The 24320-nt window shown below is 49.2% G+C and overlaps 1 protein-coding gene across 1 annotated transcript in view; it reads left to right on the top strand.

Annotated features, from left to right (window-relative positions):
* NXN (nucleoredoxin) overlaps window positions 1-24320 on the top strand; it is a 204370-nt gene that overhangs the window by 157722 nt on the left and 22328 nt on the right. The window contains exons 3-5 of the mRNA XM_049860022.1: window positions 2240-2373; window positions 2878-2978; window positions 4860-4966. Coding sequence (XP_049715979.1) covers window positions 2240-2373; window positions 2878-2978; window positions 4860-4966 — 342 coding nt within the window. The remainder of the gene's footprint in view (window positions 1-2239; window positions 2374-2877; window positions 2979-4859; window positions 4967-24320) is intronic.

The following is a 24320-nucleotide window of genomic DNA, read 5'->3' as shown; positions in this document are numbered from 1 at the left end:
AGGCATTCAGAGGTGGGAACCACTGAGTTTCCAGGGCTGGAATTGATAAACTCATGGTGAATACCCAAGGCTAGGATTCTTGAACCTGGTCCATCACCAGAGTTACCTGGGATGGTTTTTTTGTTTTGGTTTTTGGAGATTATATTCAGATCATAAAAAATTAACCATTTTAAGGGGGAAAAATTCAGTGGCGTTTAGTATGTTCAGTGCTGTACAAACATCACCTCTATCTAGTTATAAAAATATTTTCATCCCAACAGAAGAAAACCTCATATGCACTAAGCAGTTACTCCTCTTTCTCTGCCTCCTCCCAGCCTCTGGTAATCTCTATTCTACTTTGTCTCTTTGAATTTGCCTGTTGTAAGAACCTCATATAAGTGGGGAAACCCTGGTGGCATAGTGGTTAAGCACTACGGCTGCTAACCAAAAGGTCAGCAGTTTGAATCCACCAGGTGCTCCTTGGAAACGCTATGGGGTAGTTCTACTCTGTCCTATAGGGTCGCTATGAGCCAGAATAGATTCAAGGGCAATGGGTTTGGTTTGGCCTTTTCATATAAGTGGGATCATACTATATTTGTCCTTTGTATCTGGCTTATTTCACTTAACATAATGTTTTCAAGATTCATGTTGTAGCATATATCAGAACTTCATTCCTTTTTATGGCTTAATAATATTCCATAGTATGATATACCACTGTACGGGTCTAGTAGCACCTAGAGTGCTGTAACTTCAGGAGGAGAATCACCTTCAGCACAAAGCTAATTTCCTTTGAGGTGGAGGTCAGACTCTCCGACTTCTTCACCATTTCTGATACCAGCCATCCTCGCCACGGCACTCTACTTCACTGCTGGGGTTGATAATCCACTGCAGTGGCCACACTGAACTCACAGACCATGCTCACGGTTAAGTGGTTTATTAAGGAAGTAACAGGCTACAACTGAGAATCAGTATCACGAAGCATCTAGACAAAGTCTAGCTTCTTCAGTGCAGGATAGCTCTCTCAGCTATGCAAGCAAGCAGGCCCTTCTCTCTGCTGTGCACACTCCCTTGCAGAGCCCTGAGGTCAGGCTTCTCTGCCTTTGGCCTCCCTGCCCTTGGCCTCTCCACTGCCAACTGCCCCAGCTCATAGCCAGCGTAGCAGTGCCGAAGAGCTCCTCCTGGGCCTATTGCTGCTGGCTCTGCCGCAGAGCTCCTTCAGGCCTCTCGGTGTCTTCAGTGTTATAGCCCTTGACTCAGGTTACAGTTCTTCTAGGAGGCTCTTCACATCCTCTCTCTCGGCATCTTCTTGCTTCTTGCCTCTCTTTCCTTTTCTCCTTCCTGCTTTCTTTCTGCTAGCCTCTGTGGGATTGGCTGCATGTATAAGCAAACTCCCTCCCACTAGGGCCATGAACTGACCAATCCCCTCTCTATAGGCTACATTCACTTCATTTGCATAAGTACATTGACCACTCCTTGCAAGGTGCATAAAATAGACCAATCACAGAGCAGGCTGCAGCCCAGGGCCAGACAAAAAGTATCAAACCAATTGTTTACAGTTTACCCAGGAAATGTCAATCTACCTGGGCAAAAGTAACAAACTCCCTGGGGTAGAAAACTAGGGCAAAGGTAACTCCTCAGGGTGTAGGGGAAAATCTCTCAAGTTGTGCTTCCGAAGACCTGAGGCTAAAAGCCACACAAAGAAACTGATTTCACCTCAGCCACATCTTGTTTCTGCAACCATCTGCTGATAAACGCTTGGATTGCTTCTACCTTTTGACTGTTGTGAGTGACGCTGCAGTGAACTTTAGTGTACACATATCTGTTTGATTCCCGGCTTTCAGTTCATTTGGGTGTATACCTAGGAGTGGAATTGTGGAGTCCTATGATAATTCTGTGTTTAACTTTTTGAGGAACCATCAAAATGTTTTCCTCAGCTGTGTCCCTGCACCCTGAAGCCTAAGGCTCAGGGTGCATCCTGGGCGTGTGTACGTTACAGAAGCACCCCAGGGGATGACCACACTATGATGATCCAGACTTGGGAGGAATGGCCTTGAGTGGCGGCAGGCCTCTGCTGTGGATGAGTTCTGCTAGTATCCCTTTGTCTTAGCTGCAAATCCTGCGCTAAATACCATGCTAAATAGATGTGCTGACAAATACTTTCCAGGGCTAAAGCAGTGGTGCCCTGAAGCTCTGGGGCCTCCCGGGGTCAGAGACCATGATGAAGCATCTTAACATTCTCACCATCTGTCGCCTGTTTCAGGTCTGGAATTCCCTTGGGGGCCTAAACCCTTCAGAGAAGTCATTGCAGGGCCCTTGCTTCGAAACAACGGGCAGTCCCTGGAGAGCAGCAGCCTGGAGGGGTCTCACGTGGGAGTCTATTTCTCTGCACACTGGGTGAGTGTTGGGTCCCTCTTGTGTCCAGACCAATGGAAGCAGTGATGTTGTTGCCAAGACCAGCTGTGGTCAGCTTCTGGAGATGTGACTGCCCAGGCTGGAATTTCCGGGCCCCAGTGCTGGCGTAATTGCCTCCTGCTGGGCCCAGTGCACTATGGGCGTCATAAGTGCTTATTTTTATCAATGATAACAGCAGTAGGAAAATTACCTTTTTTGGCTGGCCTAAAGGATATTTCCCCTAACCCCTTTTGATGAAGCTTCTAATGGTCCCTAAGGGGGATAGTTTTATCTGCTGCCTGCTGGCAAACTGTCTGGCTTGGGGAGGAACCTATGCTGGATGCTTGCCATTAAGGGAGGAGGATTTGTCTCTGCCTCTTTCGTAAGCTGGGTTTTGCTGCCCCATCCTACTTGAGTCTTGTTCACCCGGTCCCTAATGGCAAACGGCTAGGAAAGGGGGCGGGCAGAAGGTGCTTAACGCAGCAGGGGTCCCACTCTTTCCTTCAGTGTCCCCCCTGCCGGAGCCTCACCCGGGTGCTGGTGGAATCCTACCGGAAGATCAAGGAGTCGGGCCAGAAATTTGAGATCATCTTTGTGAGCGCAGACAGGTAAGGTGTGCTGGTAAAGCCGGCAAGGGCGGCCTCCCTTTCCTGTCAGTGGGTGACGTCCATCTCTTTCTCCTCCCTCTTCTCAAGTCTTTATTGCAGGGCTTGGAGATGGGGGTGGCCGAAGATAGGTAGGGTTCTGGGCAGAGAGGCTGGTACATTTCACATGCAGTGATGTCATTTTCTGAAGGGAAGCCAAGAGAAACCTGCCCTTGCTGTAGATACTTGGGTATGTTCTGGGGTATTTGGGATTAGAGTGCATTTTTCTGATGTGTTCAGCTTTTTGTGTGGTGTTAAAAGTATGAGGAGGTGGGGAGGATGGAAAAAAAGCCAGAGATGAGTGGACTATGACACCTGCCTTGGATTGGATACCCTGGTGGCGTAATGGTTAAGAGTTTGGCTGCTAACCAAAAGGTAGGCAGTTCGAATCCACCAGGCTCTCCTTGGAAACCCTATGGGACAGTTCTACTCTATCCTATAGGGTCCCTATGAGTTGAAATTAACTCGGCGGCAGTGGGTTTGGTTTTGGTTTTGGGATTGGCTATGCAACCCTTTTTTCTTAGCTATGGCCAATACCAAAAAAACCAAAAAACCCTGGTGGCGTAGTGGTTAAGTGCTACAGCTGCTAACCAAAGGGTCGGCAGTTCAAATCCACCAGGTGCTCCTCGGAAACTCTACGGAGCAGTTCTACTCTGTCCTATAGGGTCGCTATGAGTCGGAATTGACTCGACGGCACTGGGTTTGGTTTTTTTTTTTTTGGTGTGGCAAATACTTTGTCTGGGGGCTGCTAGATTGTACAGGGCAGAGGGAGCACAAAAACAAAAAGGGCGGAAATTCTTCCTGGAGTAAGTCAGGTCCTTTCAACTTGTTTCCGCCATCTTTTGCCTTCTCGCTGGCTTTACTCATCTGTGAGCTTCCTTCATCTCAAAACTCCATCCCCAGTTCAGACCCAACACCAGGCACTTATGATTCTGCCTCTGGTCACAGAAGGGTCTCTAAGATGTCAGCATGTTAAGGGCATTTTGTGCATTGTTGTATTCTTGGCATCTGTACTTTCCCGGGCTCATTTCTGAGCGGGTGGTCCCGATTCACTGCTCCATGGCTTTGCCATTACAGTGGCGCGAGAGTGGGCAAGTGTGAAGGCATGCTGGGTGGAGTAGCCCCTTTTTGAAGTTTTTTTAAGTCAACTTTATTGAGGCATAATTTACGTATAGTAAAATGCATAAGTTTTAGGTGTACAGTTCAGTGAGTTTTGACACATGTACACATACCCACCCCACCCCACACACACACCCATGTAACCATCACCACAATCAAAATAGAGAACATTCTCTTCACTGGAAGATTCCATGGCGTCCCTTCTTGGTCACTCCCTACCCCCAGGCCCCAAACGCCAGGCAACCACTGATCTGCTTTCACTCAATAGACTGGATTGTCTTTGTTAAAGGTTTCTGTAGGAGGAATCAGTTTATGTTTGGTGTAAATGTGTGGTCTTGGCACACCTCGTTGTTAGGCACCCACATCAGAAGTACCACAGGGAATGTGGTATCTTTGTGCACATCTAGGCTAAGGAAGGCCTGCCCAGGTTGAAAAGTGAAAAGCAGGGCGTGAGTTCAGTTGGTGGGATGCGGGAGAGAGGGCTGTGGCAATAGCCAGGCATTTCAGTTTGAGAGCCCCCCTTTCTTTGGAGGTGTTTGCTCCTCGAGGAAAACCAGAATGGGTGGACTAGAGCACTCCCGTAGCCTGGGGCCTGAGGAGCAGGATCATTAGAAATCCCGGCATCTGTAGAGGCCTGCATGCAGCTGAGTGGAAGGCGGGGGAACCCAGTGGGGGTGCAGTGGGGGTAAAAGAGCCTTGTTCTCTGGGTGTCTGCTGTCTCTGTAGGTCAGAGGAGTCCTTCAAGCAGTACTTCAGTGAGATGCCCTGGCTGGCTGTCCCCTACACCGACGAGGCCCGGCGGTCGCGCCTCAACCGGCTGTATGGAATCCAAGGTAGGCTTCCTGGGCCCCGACTCCGTGGGGCTGCTTGGAGACCTGCTCGTCTTGGCTCACTGCATCTCTGACCTTCCTTTTAGGGGGCAAAGAGCATCTTTATTCTATGAATGCTTATATTTCTCAAGATCTTAAAAATGACTGGAGGTGAATTTTATGGTATGTACTTTATACTTCAATAAGGCTGTTTTTCCTGGCAGGATAGCTACTTCTTACCCCCTGCAGAGTAGGCTGAAGTGGTTGGGGCCCTAGAGCACACGCTCCCAAATGGCCTGGGGGGCATCTTAGGCCAGAGCCCCACGCCAGGGTTTTTACTGTCAAACAGACCTAAGATCGATCTTTGGCTCCATCACTCAGAGTCTTCAAGCCTCAGTTTTCTCATCTGCAGAATGGGGATAACACACCTCTGCCTCAAGAATTGCTGGGAGCATTCACTGGATAATACGTGTAAAGTGCTTATCACGGTTCCTGAAGCCAAATAGTGAGGGCTAAGTGGGTATCCGGTGAGAAAACTTATTTCCTAAGGGATTTGAAACTACAACTTGAAATACTAACGATGGTGTTTTTCAGAAAGGATGATTCTTAACTAGGCCAACTGTGTTCCTATTCTTTATCGTGTGAATACTTCTCCCCAGCCTTCACCCAGCCAGGTTTTCCTTGGTGAAGACTTAACTGGCCTATGTGAGTTAAACCGGGTTCCTTTTCTATCAAGAGTACCAGATCCCGGTCAGCCCCAAATAGGTGCAGCCGTGCCCTTCCTCTTCGAGAAGCATGTGTTTTCCATCTTGGTCGTTTTAGCAATACTGGGACTCTCCTGGGTTTTCTCTAATCCTCCTTACACATCAGCAGATGTCTTTGCTGTGTGTCTCCCTCTGGCTCCCCTTACCAAGGCTTCTCAATCATTCTCCGGCCCCTCCTATCTCCCCTGCCAGCCCATGTGTGTGTGTGCGTGCGTGTGCGTGCGGGTGTGTGTGTGTATGTGAATGTGCACACAGCATGACTTTGTGGGCTGTGGAGCATGCCTCACTAGTGGCTTGGGAGGCGTCTTAGAGGTGCAGACCAAGAACAATGTCAACTGTGCTACCAGTTCTGGGCTTTGGCCTCCCTGGACCTTTGCCTGGGGTACTGCTTCCTGCCTGATTTCTTTCTACCTTCACTGATACCACCTCCCTAGTCTAGGCCACCAACACTGCAGCCCTGGCCCTACCACCTGCTGAGTAGCCTTGAGCAGGCTACTTAACCTGTCTTAAGCCTTCGTTTTCTCAGTAACATTGGGAGGCTTCAACTTCATAGGGTGTTTGTGAGGATTAAGGGATTGTTTATATACAGTCTTATTGTAAATCCAGGGTCCCTACAAATTCCCCACTTGTAGGAATTTATTCTCAGGAGATTATTCTGCAGTACCCATCACCTACCCCCAGTGCTTGACACCTTGTAACCATTCAGAAAGTATTAGTTAACCGTTAGTGTTGGTGGTGGTGGTAGAGTTCGTTGTATCACTTAGCAAGCACTATGTTTTTCTTTAGTGATGTCTTGCTTTATTTGTTCTTTCCTGCCTTTCTCATCAGACTCTTAGCTGACTTAGAGCTGAGGACCAAGTCTGTTTTGTTCATCACTATAACCCAGCACCCAGCATAGTGTCAGGCATAGAGTAGGTGCTTAATAAACCTTTGTTTACTGACAAGTAACTCAGAAAAGGGGAAAAAAATTATTACCTGAAAAAGATAAACTCTTGGATATTAAAAAGATAAACAAAGGCAACCAACAATATTAATCACATGATTGGCAAAGACTCAGTATCTTTCACAGAAAAAGAGCTATCCTTGTTGTTGTTACATGCCATCGAGTCGATTTTGACTCATAACAACCCCATATGACAGGGTGGAACTGTCACCTAGGGTTTTCTAGGCTGTGATCTTTATGGGAGCAGATTGCCAGGTCTTTCTCCCACAGAGCCACCGGGTAGGTTCTAACCACCAACCTTTCAGTTAGCAGCTGAGCACTGAACCTTTGTACCACCAGGGCTCCTTGAGCTCTCCTTAGGCATCAGTTAAAAAAAGAGGGAGAGAGAGAAACGAGTTAACAGAAAACATGTACAAGATAAGAGGCAGGCAATTCCCAAAAAACCACGATGATGTTATCAGTGTGGATATGGATGACAGTCTTCATAATTTACTTTCATGATTTATAGGTGAAAACACTGGAGTTGTGTTTATTGCATTTGCAAAGAACTCCACCCCCGTCCCTCCACCCCCAAAAAAGGTAATACCCAGTGTGGGGAAGAGAGCAGACTGCTGGGGGGACTATAAATCACGACAGCCTTTCCGGGAAGTGCTTTAGCAATATGCCGCACAGGCCTTAAAAATCTACAAAAACTTTTAACTTAGAAATCCTGCTTGTAGGAGTTTCTTCTCCAGAAATGCTCTTAGAGTGCCCAGCAAAAGCTGAGCTCCCCTTGAGGAGGTGGTGGGGTTTTGTTTATAATCTTTGGTACCGTTGGAATTTCACCAGCCATCACAATTCCTTTCTTTACTTCAGCCACTAGAAAGCTCAGAGCTGAATGTGTCACTCCCTTTAGCAATTTTGCAGAGCTGGCCATTTCTGTGCATGACCTCGACCCCAGCTTTCCTTCCTTGTTTTCCCTTCAGGGTCATATTTTCATCTTTTCTTACTGGATTCTATCATGCATCTTTTTTTAAAGCCTCTTTAAGCCTTTCTTGGACAAAAAGGTGGAATAGATTTAAATGCATAGGATTCTATTCGGGAGCTCCAACGAACCGCTCAGTGCTCACCGTGCTGAGCCCTCTGGGAAATAAGAAACTAGAAAGGCCACCTAGTGCTGCCCTTGGGTGCACAGGATAAGGTTTATATTGGGAAGTAACTAAAAAGCTGGGTATGATGGCATCTGTAGGAATTCAAAAGTACTGGTCAAATAAATGTCATTTTTGTATGAGTGTTTAAAAAACACTTGTCCCAGGGAGGGGAGCCTGGTACCCAGCCTCACTCAACCCTCTGCTCGATTGGGGAGCCTCTCCGCACAGAGAGAGGCATTTTCTTTTCCAGCACTATGCAGCCAAGAATCTTTTGTTCTCCAAGGTAAGGAAGTTGCCCATCTCTGGGTGTCACTGTTTTTAGGTGACATTGAGTTGATTTTCGATTCATACAATGACCCAGTGTGACAAAGTAGAACTGCCCCATAGGGTTTCCTAGGCTGTAATCTTTACAGGAACTCCTGTGGAGTTGCTGCGTAAGTTCGAACCACCAACCCTCCCGTAGCTTAACCTTTGCACCAACATAGACTGGTTATGAGTAGAAATCGACTCAACAGCAGCTAACAACAACAGTCTTTGGTTGGGGATGCATTGTTCCTGGTGGTCAATGCCAAGGGCGTGGGGTCACCTGAAACTAACAGATTACCAAAGGTCAATGTTTACAACGCATAGCTAGTTGGGGGTGGCAGTCTGTGCCTTTGCTGTGCTGTGAGATAGTCTGAGATGGGGAGGAGGCAGAGAAGAGCCATCCCATAAGGAGAGATCAAGAGAACTCTACAATTGAACACGATTTTTGGACACCTGCTGCGAAGACTAGAGACAGCCTTTCTGTAAAACACTGGCAGGGCACAAAAAAATTTAAATGGTAGTTTTATGCCTGCCTTTAGAAAGCAGAAAAAGAAAATCTGCTTTCTGATTCTCCAGTCGTAAACACATAAATATTACAGTTGTAGGAGCTGCAGTTGCTAGGTGTGGCCCAGGCAGCCAGAAAGTGGGCAACCACAACTGAGGAACAAGAGAACGAAGAGCTTTCAGAGACTCGTGCATTTGGCGTAACCTCTTAGGGGCCTGGCTGTGTGGAGACGAGGAGTACATATGTGGTCCCAGCTTCAAGGAGTCCTCAGCTGAGGACCAGAAGCTGATCTGCAGAGGCCCTGTCCCTGGGTGGGCAGTAGCCCGCCAGCCAAGCTACACTAACAGAATGTGAGATTCATCCAGAACCCAGACTAGGCTGTGAGAGTCCTCTGTGGCCCAGCCCTGTACCTGGGCCTCCGCATCTGCTGGCTCCATGGTATACATGCCACCCCATCTGTTCTAGGCTCTCTTAGCTTAGTGCCCTGCTCTGTCTACTGTTCCAGCCCCCATCTCGTGCTTCCTCAGATTCTCCCTATCACAGTGTTTTGTGCCAACTGCTTCCTTGCTCGTTGGCCTCTTAGGCTACGTGTCAGGACTCATTGTTGCAAGCAGTCTCTCAGACACTGCCTGCTGGCCCTGATTCTGTCTGCCTGTGTCCTATAAAGCCAGAGATACACTGAGACATGGTGAAATAAGAACGCAGAACAGCAACACAGGATCTGTCTCAAAGAAGGGCCACACAGTGGAATAGTATAAGTTCAGAGGACATGCTGGCTTGGAGCTGTCAAGCCAGACAGGCTTCCTGAAGGAGGTGGCTCTGGAGCTGGGTCTTAAAGAATGGGCGGGGTTTGAATAGAGGGGTTGGGCATTTCAGGGTGAGGGCCAGAGTAGGAATGCCAGTGGTGTGCTCTTGGAGCAGAATGGACAGTAAGGCTGGTGATGCCACTTCATAGAGGGCCTTGATGGCCATGGTGAGGTCCTTGGACTTGATCCTTTAGACTTTGGGAACCTTTTGAAAGTTTTGATTAAGGAATTAAGGGGAGGTCAATGCATTAGTGACATTTAAGTTAGACTATGTTATGGATTGAATTGTGTCCCATTTAGAAATGGGGTTTCTTTATTATGTTAATAACAAAGCATTAGTGTACAGTATGTTTTAAGTTAACCTCTTTAGAGATATAAAAGAGCAGATCAAGCAAGCACAAAGGAAGGGGAAGATGCACACCACCTGATCGCCAAGGAACCTAGGAATAGAAGCTGAAAAGAGACAAGGAGCTTCTCCCAGAACAGAGAGAGAGAGAGAGACATCCCCTAGAGCCGGTGCCCTGAATTCATACTACTAACCTCCTGAACTGTGAGAAAATAAATTTCTGTTTGTTAAAGCCACCCTCTTTTGGTATTTCTGTTATAACAGCACTAGATGACTGCAACAGACTGGACGAGAAATCCAGAGGCAGGTTGTCTGCTGATATTTCTGACGGACTTATTGAGCACGCACTACAACCAGGCCTCAGGCCTCGGGCCGGCCCAGCAGCTTCTGCAGTCCAGTGTCTGTCTCCCTCTGATGGACGTATTGAGCAGGCACTGTGACCAGGCCTCAGGCCTCAGGCTGGCCCAGCGGCCTCTGCAGCCCAGTGTCTGTCTCCCTGCCTCTGCTCCCCCGCCAGCCTCGCCAGGTCATTTATCTTCTGCTAAGGTCATTTTTCGGAGGATCTGTAATCCATGGGCATTGTAAGAGTGACGTGGGGGCAGCGTCTGACCTCCTCTAACTTCACAAGGAGGAAGGAGACTCAAGATCAACAGCCCAAGGCTGATTCCTACGAAATGGAAGTCAGGCATACCTCTCTCTCTGCCATTTTTACTAATTCTGACACCAGCCGTCCCTCCCACAGTACTCTGTACTTCTCTGCTGGGTTTGATAATTCATTGCGGTGGCCACACACAACTCACAGACCATACTCACAGTTTTGGGGTTTATTAGGGAAGTAATAGGTTATAGTTCAGGCTCAGGAGTGCTCAGGATACAGTTCTTCCATCAGGACAGCCTCTTCTCAGCCATGCCTGCAGGCACTCCTCTCTCTGGCCCCTCGGCCTCTGCCCTGCTCAGGTAAGTGTTACAAAGCTCTTTTAGCTCTGCTGATAAGTGCCCTGAGGCATCTCTCTCCACCAGTAAACCTTTGCCTGAAGGCTCTCAGCTTTCTCGCTCCGTAAGCCCACGCACCATCTACTGCCAGTCTTCTCCTGCCCCCATTTCTGTGCCACAGCTTCTCACCGTCTTCAGTGATACAGTTCTCTCTCTCTTCTCTTTCTATTCTGTCTCTCTCTTGGTCTTCTGGTTCCAAGAGCTTCTCAGTGCAGGGATCCTGGGTCCAAAGAACACGCTCCACTCTTGACTCTTCTTCCTTGATGGTTGTGAGATCCTCTCCTTCCCACCTCTGGGATGGCTCATTTTACGCCTAACTCGTTGCTGTCGAGTCAATTCCAACTTACATCAACCCTATAGGACAGAGGAGAACTGCCCCCATACAGCTTCCAAGGAGTGGCTGGTAGATTCAAACTGCTAACGTTTTGGTTAGCAGCCACAGCTCTTAACCAAAGTGCTACCAGGGCTCCTATTCTAAGCCTAGTGGATGGAAAAACTGACTGATCTCCTTGGTGGGCCATAACTACCTTATTTGCACAGTCCCACCCAATCACTTGGTGGAGAGTTACGACTATGGTAAGAAAGGCCACACAAAAGTGATCCATCACACCACAGGCATTAGGAGTCTGGATGTAGTAGAGGTACTTGTTCTTGGTAAGTTTTTGTGCAGCATTTTATATTGTCCTGACCAGTCAGCAGCATTGTTCTCAGAAATACAAGATCAGATGAGTTTTTGCATCCTACTGCCTATGCCTAAATAGAAGGCAGAGAATATTCATAGCCTATTTGGGGGCAGAGGCAGGGTTGCTGAGAACACGCCTCGTACAGAAAGCAGGAGTGATGGGGCTCGCTGGGGCCTCATTCCATGACAGTGGGCTGAGGTCTTCTCCCTGTTGCCCTTTCCTACAGTGGCCAACTCGTCCCTTTTCCATACTTCTCTTCCAGCCTCCATCACATCCCACCTCCCTCCTCTGCAGACCTTCTGCTTTAGTGGGAATCTGGCCAACTCTCCTGAATTCCCTCCATTTCCCTCCTGTCTTAGTTATCTAGTGCTGCTATAACAGAAATACCACAAGTGGATGGTTTTAACAAAGAGAAATTTATTCTCTCACAGTCTAGTAGGCTAGAAGTCTGAATTCAAAGTGCCAGCTCCAGGGGAGGGCTTTCTCTCTCTCTGTCAACTCTGGAGGAAGGTCCTTATCATCACTCTTCCCCTGAGCTTCTCAGCACAGGGACCCCGGGTCCAAAGGACTCATTCCACTCCTGCCACTACTTTCTTCGTGGTATGAGGGAATCCCCCCCACCCTCTGCCCTCTGCTCACTTCTCTCTTTTATATCTCAAAAGAGATTGACTCAAGATACAACCTAATCTTGTAGATTGAGTCCTGCCTCATTAACATAACTGCCTCTAATTCTGTCTCATTAACGTCATAGAGGTAGGATTTACAACACATGGGAATATCACATCAATGACAAAATGGTGGACAATCATACAATACTGGGAATCATGGCCTAGCCAAGTTGACGCATGTTTTGGGGGGACGCAATTCAATCCATAACACCTCCTTTACCATGAGGCACCTGTTATTTCATTGGGCTCCATAACTCAGAATGTCTGTGTCTCCGCCAGCCCCATTCTTCTTTCTGGTTTGCAAAATGCTCCACCCTTGTTCTTCTAGGGTCTCGTTCTTGCCTCTTCCTTTTTTTTCCTTCTATTTCTTGCATCCTTGTCTCTCTTTATTAGCTCCTTCTTCTCCACCTAAAGATATCTCAGATCTTTCTTAAACCCCATTACTGTTGAGTCTATTCTGACTCATACCAACCCTATAGAACAGAGTAAAATGCCCTCCATGGGATTCCCAAGGCAATAATCTTTACAGGAAGGAGCCCTGGTGGTTCAGTGGTTAAAGCACTTGGCTGCTAACCAAAAAGTCGGCAGTTGGAACCCTCCAGCTACTTCAAGGGGGAAGGATGGGCAGTCTGCTTCCATAAAGATTACGGCCTTTGAAACCCCATGGGGCAGTTTTACTCTCTCCTGTAGGGTTGCTATGAGTAGGAATTGACTCGATGGCAACAGGTTTGGGTTTGGAATCTTTATGGAAGCAGATGGCTGCATCTTTCTCCCATGGAGCTGCTGGTGAGTTCGAACTGCCAAGCTTTCAGTTAGCAGCTTTTTTAGCCATGAAAAAATTCCATCAGCCCCGAGCTACCATCCCATCTGTTTTTCTCCCAAGCATCCAAGTCCTCAGACAACACTCGCACTGCCTTGGTTTCCTCGTTCATCACTCAGCAAACACCAGCGGTGCTCCTACCATGACTAGGCCTTGTGCTGGTGTGGGGGACCCCAGACGCTGTCCCTACCCTCACGAAGCTCATGGATGCTGCTTCGCCTCTTTTCCTTCCAGCCCCAGCACTGAGCTGCAGCTAGCCTCTCAGAGGTCACCAGGGGCTCCTGCTCATGTATGTATTCAACAAAATGTCATTGTGTGCCTGTTGTATGCCAGGGACTTGTCTGTTCATGAAACTAAAAAGACAAAGGTCCCTGACCTCATGGGGTGTACCTTCCCCACTTTCTTTCCTTTTTGGTTCATTCTTCCTTTCTTATTTGGTTGGGCTTTTCTTTAGTGAACCTTCCTGGGCATCTGCCATGTGTCTAGCATTGAGCCAGGTGCTAACGGGTAAAGATGACCCTTGGGCAGGGGATAGAGAAAGCCCCAGGAAGCAGAGGGGGCGGTAGGAGTGCCCCGGGCAGGTACCGACCACCTGGCTGTGCCTTCACCCCCAGATGCTCTCCTAGCCCCCTCACCCCCTGGGCCCTATTCCTGGGAAGAAGTATGTCTTGGTCATCTAGTGCTGCTGTAACAGAAATAACACAAGTAGATGGCTTTAACAAAGAGAAATTTATTTCTTCGTAGTGAAGTAGGCTAAAAGTCCAAATCCAGGGCATCAGCTCCAGGAGAAGGCTTTCTTTCTCTGTCAGCCTTCTTATCCATGTTCCCCCAGACTAGGAGCTTCTGCACTCAGGGACCCCAGGTCCAAAGGAGGCCCTCTGCTCCCAGCACTGCTTTCTTGGTGGTATGAGGTCCCCCTGTCTCTCTGCTCGCTTCTCTTTTTTGTATCTCGAGATTGCCTCAAGACACCGTCCAATATCATAGATTGAGTCCTGCCTCACTAACACAACTGCTGCCCATCCTCCCTCGTTAACATTCTAGAGACAGAATTTACAGCATACAGGAAAATCACACAATACTGGGAATCATGGCCCAGCCAAATAGATACACACATTTTTGGGGAGACATATAATCCAATCCATGGCAAGGTCAGACCAGGAAGAAAGCAGTGACAGGGCATCTAGCCTCAGCTCTGCCACTGAGCAGCTGTGTGGCCCTACAGGAGCCACTTCCCCTCTTTGGGCCTCTGTTTCCTCATCTGAAGAGGGACAGGATTGGCCTGGGGACCCTCAGGGACCCTCCAGGCTTCCTGAATTGGAAGATTTTGATCTAGAGTCTATGAAGCCTGTGCAGGAAAGCCGGGCAGCTCCTGGCCTCCACGCTCCATGTCATAGCAGTCCAGAATCGGGCTCTGGGGCTGCCAAGGTTGCCCTCAGCTGTCTCACAACCTCTCTGGTACATCAGCCTGGGGCGGCTTTCCCCACTCCTGGCCCCCTCACCCCGAGTCAGCATCGCCTGCGTCAGTGTTGGCAAAGGTGAGTTTCTTGGGAGGCTGTTGTCAACTGGAAAGATTATTCAGAGGTTTACTTTGGTTTTAAAATTTATATTTGATTTACTAAAATACAAATAAAGCTTCTAATGTTGATTTAACATTGCTTTGTGCATCTTGCAATTCTGTTTATACGTCTGGGAAATTTTAGTAGCTTCTTGTTAGAGGTCTTTGAGATTAATGTTTGGACCCACTTAGTTAAATGCCTTTAGACATTTTAAACTGAATTGGTAGGTTTAAACCTTTTAAAATGCTTTATTTATCTGAAGCACAAACAGAGTGTTCCCAAGTCCTTAAGTAAGTATATTAACTAGTAAATTAAACTTATAAATATGTTGGTTCCTAAGTTCTCTTTAAAGACAGCACTGTTATAGGATTTCAACTTAAAAGTCACAAGTCTAAGTCAATTTCTCAATTACACAAGGCCAACCTGTTACTCTAATAGGCCAGATTTTCTTAAATGAATACAAATACTGAACTTAAATACCAAATATGCACAGATTTTTTTTGACACACTAAGACATTAATACTACAGGTTTGACTCACATTTCTTCCTCCACTACTGCCAGCTGCCATCAAGTCAGTCCTGACTCCTGGTGACCCCGTGTGTGTCAGAGTAGAGCTGTGCTCCGTAGTGTTTTCAGTGGCTGCTTTGGGGGAAGCAGATCACCAGGCCTTTCTTCTGAGGTGCTCAGGGTGGACTCGAACTTCTAACTTTTCAGTTAGCAGCCTAGCGCTTAACCACCTGCACCACAGGGACTCCGATCATCCTAGGTTTGAGATATACTTTCTTATTAAGGAAATAATTACGTAATTGCAAGCAAACTTTGGAAGTTGTTGAGCTTGTTGAGTTTACATTTGTCCAGCATTTCACACAAGATAATAGCCCTATTTACAGTGCTGTGTCCTTGCCCTCCAAATAAGATGGCCCTCTTCGCCTTCAAAGCCTCGCAGTCCACGTCCCTGGTTTCAGCACTACCTTTGCCAGAGTTGATTGCAGTTCATAGCAACATTACAGGATAGAGTAGAACTGCCCTACAGGGTTTCCAAGGCTGTAGTCTTCATGAAGCAGACTGCCACATCTTTCTCCCGTGGAGCCGCCGGTAGGTTTGAACCGCCAACCTTTCTGTTAGCAGCCGAGCTCTTAACCACTGCACTGCTGGGCCCCTTGGTTTCAGCACTACCATCTCTCAATTCTTCTCTCTACTCTTGGAAGCCATCAGCTACTTCCCAGACTGCTTTTCTTTGGCTCTGAGGAATTTTAAATGTCTCTAATCTAGCTCTAAATTCCTTTGAACTTGAAGGAATTGTGTATTCTTTCATACTCTTGATAGCATCACAAAACTCTTAAAATCATTTTTGTATTGCATCTGAATAGTTCTGAGCTTTGTGTGACTCTGTGGTTACAAGTTCCAAGGTCATTTGACTGACATATTTATGTGTATGGCGTTTGTGTATCTGGGGTAGCGATGGCTCAGTGGTAGAAGTCTAGCCCGCCACTCAGGAGACCTGAGGTCGATTCCCCACCAAGGCACCTGTGCGCAGCCACCACCCGTCTGTCAACACATGTTGCTGTGATGCTGAATAGCTTTCAACAAAGCTTCCAGACTAAGACGGGTTAGGAGAAATGCCTGGTGATCAGCTTCTAAAAATCAGCCAGTGAAAACCGTATGGATCTCAATGGTCCGGTCCACAACCGATCACGGGGCTGGCACGGGACCAGGCAGCATTTCATCCTATTATCCGTGGAGACCCCATGAGCTGGGGGCCAAGTTGATGGCAGCCAACAACAACATGTATGTGTATATACAGACACACATATACATACAGTCAGTGCAGGTATTCTTATGTTGAAGAGTGTCTGGTCGTCAGCAAATTCAGTGGGGCTGTTTCTGGGGGAGCTTACGTTCCCTGTTGACTCTCCATGTGTACTGGGCTGTCAGTCCACCTTCTGTCTTATCCTGAAGTTTTTTGATGAAGGTTCTTCCACAGAGCAGCACCGGGTAGCATTCCCTATCTGCACCCAAGGAGAGCCACCGCCACCCTGGCCTGTCTCTTTGCCTTATAGTGAGGGAATATGTTGATCTGACATCACTTTGTATGTTGAGGCACATGAAGGCAGAGCTTCCAGTGTGATCTTGAGAGGCTTGGGTGAAAACAAGTAATGCAAAAGGAGCCTGGAATCCTATGAGCATCTTGGCTTGAGCTTCCCTGAATTCCAAGTATCGCCAGTGCCAGCGTAGTGAAGGAGACCTTGCAAAATGCCAACGGTGTGAGGCGTCCTTATGAGCACATGTCTGTTGGGATGGGATAGATTGAGGTCATGTCCCTTGAGCTATCCCTTCCACAGGATGGCAAGACCTGCTGCAGGCCTTGTTGATGATTTTTTTCTGGGCTGGCCAGGGCAAGGGTCCTGCAGCTGCTGGAGGGCTGGGTGCTGGGACTGAGGCCAGTCACCAAGGACCTTGCGATGCCCAGTGCCTGGCCTTTGACCTTCATCCATTTCCTTTGTTTAGTAGGAGTAACTGGGTTACCCCAAGTCATATGGCCTCCTGACTCCCAGCGCTTTATGCATATAGCTAATTTGCCTCATAAGCTTTTTAAAAATGCCTTTCTGAGAAAACTGTTTAGGCACACTTGGCCAAAGGCAAATCTCATTAGCAATTGTCTAACTAATCCTTGGCTGTCAGAGAACACAGTGTTCTTTGCAGGGAGGCTTAGAGCCCCTTCTCTCTTGGGTCAGGAGCCCTGGCTCCTTTCTCCCCCACCCCCAACCTCTGGGGAGGGCACAGAGACCAAGGGCTGTGTAGGGTCTGGGGTGGATAATGGAGAATAGGAACACCCTGGGAGGAGGGCAGCTGGGTGCTGGTGGTCTGGAGGCGGTCAGAATCTGTCTGTCTTGTTTCTCTCTTGTACCTTTCCCTAGTCTTCTGCTTTTGCTTCTCCTTTCCCCCTTTCCTTTCTCCTATTCCATTTCCCTCCTTTCCCTGCCCTCCTTCCCTTCCTTTGCCCTCTTTCAAAAAAATGGATTTGTCTAGACAGAAGCTATTTTATATAAAAATCTATTTATATAAAAATGAGATACTTGGAGATGGTATTTTTCAGACAGTAGAAGGCAAGGGGCCAATTCTGCTGCTTTGGCATAGACAGATTTCAGTATTTAAAGGGCTGGTGCAGGCTGGTAGGGCCCCGGGGGCTGGCCCCACCAGCCTGGGGAAGGCCTTTCCTCAGGTGGGGGCCACCTCAGCAGCTGCTGAGCAGCTTCGGTGTTCTGTTTTGCTTCATTTTGAGAACATGAAAAATAAGAAAACCAGAAAAGGCAGACAATAATGTAATAAGCACCTGTGTGACCACCACCCAGAACTGACGTTTTTGCTTCAAGTTTTTAAAATGTAAACAAATGGGAGCTTATAAACAAAGCTGAGGTTCTTGTATACTTCTGAGGTGCCGTTCTCCTTCCTTCTCCCTGGGGAGAAACACCACCCTAAATTTAATGCATACCTTCACAATCAGTTTTCACATTTTTACTGCGTATGTATGAATCCCTGAGTAATATAGAGCATTGCTCTGTGTAGTCATATAGAGTATTGCCCTGTGTGGTCATACAGAGCATTGCCCTGTGTGGTCATACAGAGCATTGCCCTGTGTGGTCATACAGAGCATTGCCCTGTGTGGTCATACAGAGCATTGCCCTGTGTGGTCATACAGAGCATTGCCCTGTGTGGTCATACAGAGCATTGCCCTGTGTGGTCATACAGAGCATTGCCCTGTGTGGTCATACAGAGCATTGCCCTGTGTGGTCATACAGAGCATTGCCCTGTGTGCTCATACAGAGCATTGCCCTGTGTGCTCATACAGAGCATTGCCCTGTGTGCTCATACAGAGCATTGCCCTGTGTGCTCATACAGAGCATTGCCCTGTGTGCTCATACAGAGCATTGCCCTGTGTGCTCATACAGAGCATTGCCCTGTGTGCTGATACAGAGCATTGCCCTGTGTGCTGATACAGAGCATTGCCCTATGTGCTGATACAGAGCATTGCCCTGTGTGCTCATACAGAGCATTGCCCTGTGTGGTCATACAGAGCATTGCCCTGTGTGGTCATACAGAGCATTGCCCTGTGTGCTCATACAGAGCATTGCCCTGTGTGCTCATACAGAGCATTGCCCTGTGTGCTCATACAGAGCATTGCCCTGTGTGCTCATACAGAGCATTGCCCTGTGTGCTCATACAGAGCATTGCCCTGTGTGCTCATACAGAGTATTGCCCTGTGTGCTCATACAGAGTATTGCTCTGCGTGGTCGTATAGAGTATTGCTCTGCGTGGTCATATAGAGCATTGCCCTGTGTGGTCCTATAGAATACCGCCCTGTGTGGTCGTACAGAGCGTTGCTCCACATGGTCGTATAGAGCGTTGCTATGTGTGGTCGTATAGAGCGTTGCTCCGTGTGGTCGTATAGAGTGTTGCTCCGTGTGGTCGCATAGATTGTTGCTCTGTGTAGCCATATAGAGTATTGCTCTGTGTAGCCATATAGAGTATTGCTCTGTGTGGTCATATAGAGCATTGCCCTGTGTAGCCAGATAGAGTATTGCCCTGAGTGGTCATATAGAGCACTGCCCTGTGCGGTCATATAGAGCACTGCCCTGTGCGGTCATATAGAGCACTGCCCTGTGCGGTCATATAGAGCACTGCCCTGTGCGGTCATATGGAGCACTGCCCTGTGCGGTCATATGGAGCACTGCCCTGTGCGGTCATATGGAGCACTGCCCTGTGCGGTCATATGGAGCACTGCCCTGTGCGGTCATATGGAGCACTGCCCTGTGCGGTCATATGGAGCACTGCCCTGTGCGGTCATATGGAGCACTGCCCTGTGCGGTCATATAGAGCGTTGCTCTCTGCGGTCGTATAGAGCGTTGCCCTGTGCGGTCGTATAGAGCGTTGCTCTCTGCGGTCGTATAGAGCGTTGCCCTGTGCGGTCGTATAGAGCGTTGCTCTCTGCGGTCGTATAGAGCGTTGCTCTGTGCGGTCGTATAGAGCGTTGCCCTGTGCGGTCGTATAGAGCGTTGCCCTGTGCGGTCGTATAGAGCACTGCCCTGTGCGGTCATATGGAGTACTGCCCTGTGCGGTCGTATAGAGCGTTGCTCTGTGCGGTCGTATAGAGCGTTGCTCTCTGCGGTCGTATAGAGCGTTGCCCTGTGCGGTCGTATAGAGCGTTGCCCTGTGCGGTCGTATAGAGCGTTGCTCTGTGCGGTCGTATAGAGCGTTGCTCTCTGCGGTCGTATAGAGCGTTGCTCTCTGCGGTCGTATAGAGCGTTGCCCTGTGCGGTCGTATAGAGCGTTGCTCTGTGCGGTCGTATAGAGCGTTGCTCTCTGCGGTCGTATAGAGCGTTGCTCTGTGCGGTCGTATAGAGCGTTGCTCTCTGCGGTCGTATAGAGCGTTGCTCTGTGCGGTCGTATAGAGCGTTGCTCTCTGCGGTCGTATAGAGCGTTGCTCTGTGCGGTCGTATAGAGCGTTGCTCTCTGCGGTCGTATAGAGCGTTGCTCTGTGCGGTCGTATAGAGCGTTGCTCTGTGCGGTCGTATAGAGCGTTGCTCTCTGCGGTCGTATAGAGCGTTGCTCTGTGCGGTCGTATAGAGCGTTGCTCTCTGCGGTCGTATAGAGCGTTGCTCTCTGCGGTCGTATAGAGCGTTGCTCTGTGCGGTCGTATAGAGCGTTGCTCTCTGCGGTCGTATAGAGCGTTGCTCTCTGCGGTCGTATAGAGCGTTGCTCTCTGCGGTCGTATAGAGCGTTGCTCTCTGCGGTCGTATAGAGCGTTGCTCTGTGCGGTCGTATAGAGCGTTGCTCTGTGCGGTCGTATAGAGCGTTGCTCTCTGCGGTCGTATAGAGCGTTGCTCTCTGCGGTCGTATAGAGCGTTGCTCTCTGCGGTCGTATAGAGCGTTGCTCTCTGCGGTCGTATAGAGCGTTGCTCTCTGCGGTCGTATAGAGCGTTGCTCTCTGCGGTCGTATAGAGCGTTGCTCTGTGCGGTCGTATAGAGCGTTGCTCTCTGCGGTCGTATAGAGCGTTGCTCTGTGCGGTCGTATAGAGCGTTGCTCTCTGCGGTCGTATAGAGCGTTGCTCTGTGCGGTCGTATAGAGCGTTGCTCTCTGCGGTCGTATAGAGCGTTGCTCTGTGCGGTCGTATAGAGCGTTGCTCTCTGCGGTCGTATAGAGCGTTGCTCTCTGCGGTCGTATAGAGCGTTGCTCTGTGCGGTCGTATAGAGCGTTGCTCTGTGCGGTCGTATAGAGCGTTGCTCTGTGCGGTCGTATAGAGCGTTGCTCTGTGCGGTCGTATAGAGCGTTGCTCTCTGCGGTCGTATAGAGCGTTGCCCTGTGCGGTCGTATAGAGCGTTGCTCTGTGCGGTCGTATAGAGCGTTGCTCTGTGCGGTCGTATAGAGCGTTGCTCTGTGCGGTCGTATAGAGCGTTGCTCTCTGCGGTCGTATAGAGCGTTGCCCTGTGCGGTCGTATAGAGCGTTGCCCTGTGCGGTCGTATAGAGCGTTGCTCTGTGCGGTCGTATAGAGCGTTGCTCTGTGCGGTCGTATAGAGCGTTGCTCTGTGCGGTCGTATAGAGCGTTGCTCTGTGCGGTCGTATAGAGCGTTGCTCTGTGCGGTCGTATAGAGCGTTGCCCTGTGCGGTCGTATAGAGCGTTGCCCTGTGCGGTCGTATAGAGCGTTGCTCTGTGCGGTCGTATAGAGCGTTGCTCTGTGCGGTCGTATAGAGCGTTGCTCTCTGCGGTCGTATAGAGCGTTGCTCTGTGCGGTCGTATAGAGCGTTGCTCTGTGCGGTCGTATAGAGCGTTGCTCTGTGCGGTCGTATAGAGCGTTGCTCTGTGCGGTCGTATAGAGCGTTGCTCTCTGCGGTCGTATAGAGCGTTGCTCTGTGCGGTCGTATAGAGCGTTGCTCTGTGCGGTCGTATAGAGCGTTGCTCTCTGCGGTCGTATAGAGCGTTGCCCTGTGCGGTCGTATAGAGCGTTGCTCTGTGCGGTCGTATAGAGCGTTGCTCTGTGCGGTCGTATAGAGCGTTGCTCTGTGCGGTCGTATAGAGCGTTGCTCTGTGCGGTCGTATAGAGCGTTGCTCTCTGCGGTCGTATAGAGCGTTGCTCTGTGCGGTCGTATAGAGCGTTGCTCTCTGCGGTCGTATAGAGCGTTGCTCTCTGCGGTCGTATAGAGCGTTGCCCTGTGCGGTCGTATAGAGCGTTGCCCTGTGCGGTCGTATAGAGCGTTGCTCTGTGCGGTCGTATAGAGCGTTGCTCTGTGCGGTCGTATAGAGCGTTGCTCTGTGCGGTCGTATAGAGCGTTGCTCTGTGCGGTCGTATAGAGCGTTGCTCTCTGCGGTCGTATAGAGCGTTGCTCTGTGCGGTCGTATAGAGCGTTGCTCTGTGCGGTCGTATAGAGCGTTGCTCTCTGCGGTCGTATAGAGCGTTGCCCTGTGCGGTCGTATAGAGCGTTGCCCTGTGCGGTCGTATAGAGCGTTGCTCTCTGCGGTCGTATAGAGCGTTGCTCTCTGCGGTCGTATAGAGCGTTGCTCTGTGCGGTCGTATAGAGCGTTGCTCTCTGCGGTCGTATAGAGCGTTGCCCTGTGCGGTCGTATAGAGCGTTGCTCTGTGCGGTCGTATAGAGCGTTGCTCTCTGCGGTCGTATAGAGCGTTGCTCTGTGCGGTCGTATAGAGCGTTGCTCTGTGCGGTCGTATAGAGCGTTGCTCTGTGCGGTCGTATAGAGCGTTGCTCTGTGCGGTCGTATAGAGCGTTGCTCTCTGCGGTCGTATAGAGCGTTGCCCTGTGCGGTCGTATAGAGCGTTGCCCTGTGCGGTCGTATAGAGCGTTGCTCTGTGCGGTCGTATAGAGCGTTGCTCTCTGCGGTCGTATAGAGCGTTGCTCTCTGCGGTCGTATAGAGCGTTGCCCTGTGCGGTCGTATAGAGCGTTGCCCTGTGCGGTCGTATAGAGCGTTGCTCTCTGCGGTCGTATAGAGCGTTGCCCTGTGCGGTCGTATAGAGCGTTGCTCTCTGCGGTCGTATAGAGCGTTGCTCTGTGCGGTCGTATAGAGCGTTGCTCTCTGCGGTCGTATAGAGCGTTGCTCTCTGCGGTCGTATAGAGCGTTGCTCTCTGCGGTCGTATAGAGCGTTGCTCTCTGCGGTCGTATAGAGCGTTGCCCTGTGCGGTCGTATAGAGCGTTGCCCTGTGCGGTCGTATAGAGCGTTGCCCTGTGCGGTCGTATAGAGCGTTGCTCTCTGCGGTCGTATAGAGCGTTGCTCTCTGCGGTCGTATAGAGCGTTGCTCTCTGCGGTCGTATAGAGCGTTGCTCTCTGCGGTCGTATAGAGCGTTGCCCTGTGCGGTCGTATAGAGCGTTGCCCTGTGCGGTCGTATAGAGCGTTGCTCTCTGCGGTCGTATAGAGCGTTGCCCTGTGCGGTCGTATAGAGCGTTGCTCTCTGCGGTCGTATAGAGCGTTGCTCTCTGCGGTCGTATAGAGCGTTGCTCTGTGCGGTCGTATAGAGCGTTGCTCTCTGCGGTCGTATAGAGCGTTGCTCTCTGCGGTCGTATAGAGCGTTGCTCTGTGCGGTCGTATAGAGCGTTGCTCTCTGCGGTCGTATAGAGCGTTGCTCTCTGCGGTCGTATAGAGCGTTGCTCTGTGCGGTCGTATAGAGCGTTGCTCTCTGCGGTCGTATAGAGCGTCGCTCTGTGTGGTCATATAGAACATTGCTCTGTATAGTAATAGAGAGTATTGCTCTGTGTATTTTTTAGACACATGCTTAAATGCTGACCTGCTGTAATATCACTCTGCAATGTGCTTTTTGACTTAACGGTATGTTTTCAAGATTTGTCCACGTTGATATTGATGTCTAGTTGCTTTGTTTTCAGTGCCAAAAAGTGTTTTATTGTATGACTGGACCACAGTTTATCTGTTCCACTGTGGATGGACACTTCGTTGGTTTCTGGTTTTTCCATATTACAAGAACTTTGTCATAACTGTCTTCGTTCACATCTCTAGACACATGCACAAATCTGCATATCTTTCTGGCCAAGTTCACGTCAGCCAGGCCCATCCCATTTTTCCTTTGGGTTTCTCTGAACTTCACCACCCAAACCATCTGCCTTCTTCCCACCCTCAGCTCTCTAAGCAAGGGTACATTTTGGGGGAGTAAGAAGAGGATCCCATGAACAGAACCCAGCAGTCGATTTAGCCAAGTCATGATTCCTGTTTGTCATCCCTGCCCTACCCCTACTGCCCCTCAGTTCTTGCTTGATTCTTTGTTTGACGTTAATACATGTATTGTAATGTCACTTAAGAAAACAGACACATATGTCTCACCCACATTCCTGCCTTACCAGCACAACCGTTTTTACTTTTCTGAGTCCCTTTGGTCTCTGTCCACACGTATACATACTTTCATGTAGTTGTAATCGTTGCATTAAAAAAACAAACCCGTTGCCATCCAGTCAGTCCCAACTCATAGCGACCCTGTAAGACGGAGTAGAATTGCCCCATAGGGTTTCCAAGGCTGTAAATCTTTATGGAAGCAGACTGCCACATCTTTCTCATGCAGAGCCACTGGTAGGTTCAAACCCCTGACCTTTCACTTAGCAGCTGAGTGCTTAACCACTGTACCACCAGGGCTACATAGTCATTGTATATATACCCAAAAATCTATTGCCCAGAGTAGATTCTGACTCATAGCACCTTTATAGGACAGAGTAGAACTGCCCCATAGGGTTTCCAAAGCTGTAATCTGCCGGGCTGCCACATCTTTCTCCCATGGAGCAGCTGGTGGGTTTAAACTGCTGACCTTTTGGTTAGCAGCCAAGTGCTTAACTACTGCACCACCA

Source organism: Elephas maximus, chromosome 19 (assembly GCF_024166365.1).
Source record: "Elephas maximus indicus isolate mEleMax1 chromosome 19, mEleMax1 primary haplotype, whole genome shotgun sequence".
Taxonomy (NCBI): Eukaryota; Metazoa; Chordata; class Mammalia; order Proboscidea; family Elephantidae; genus Elephas; species Elephas maximus.
Note: the sequence above shows the minus strand (reverse complement) of the source record. Positions and strands in the feature narration are given on the sequence as shown.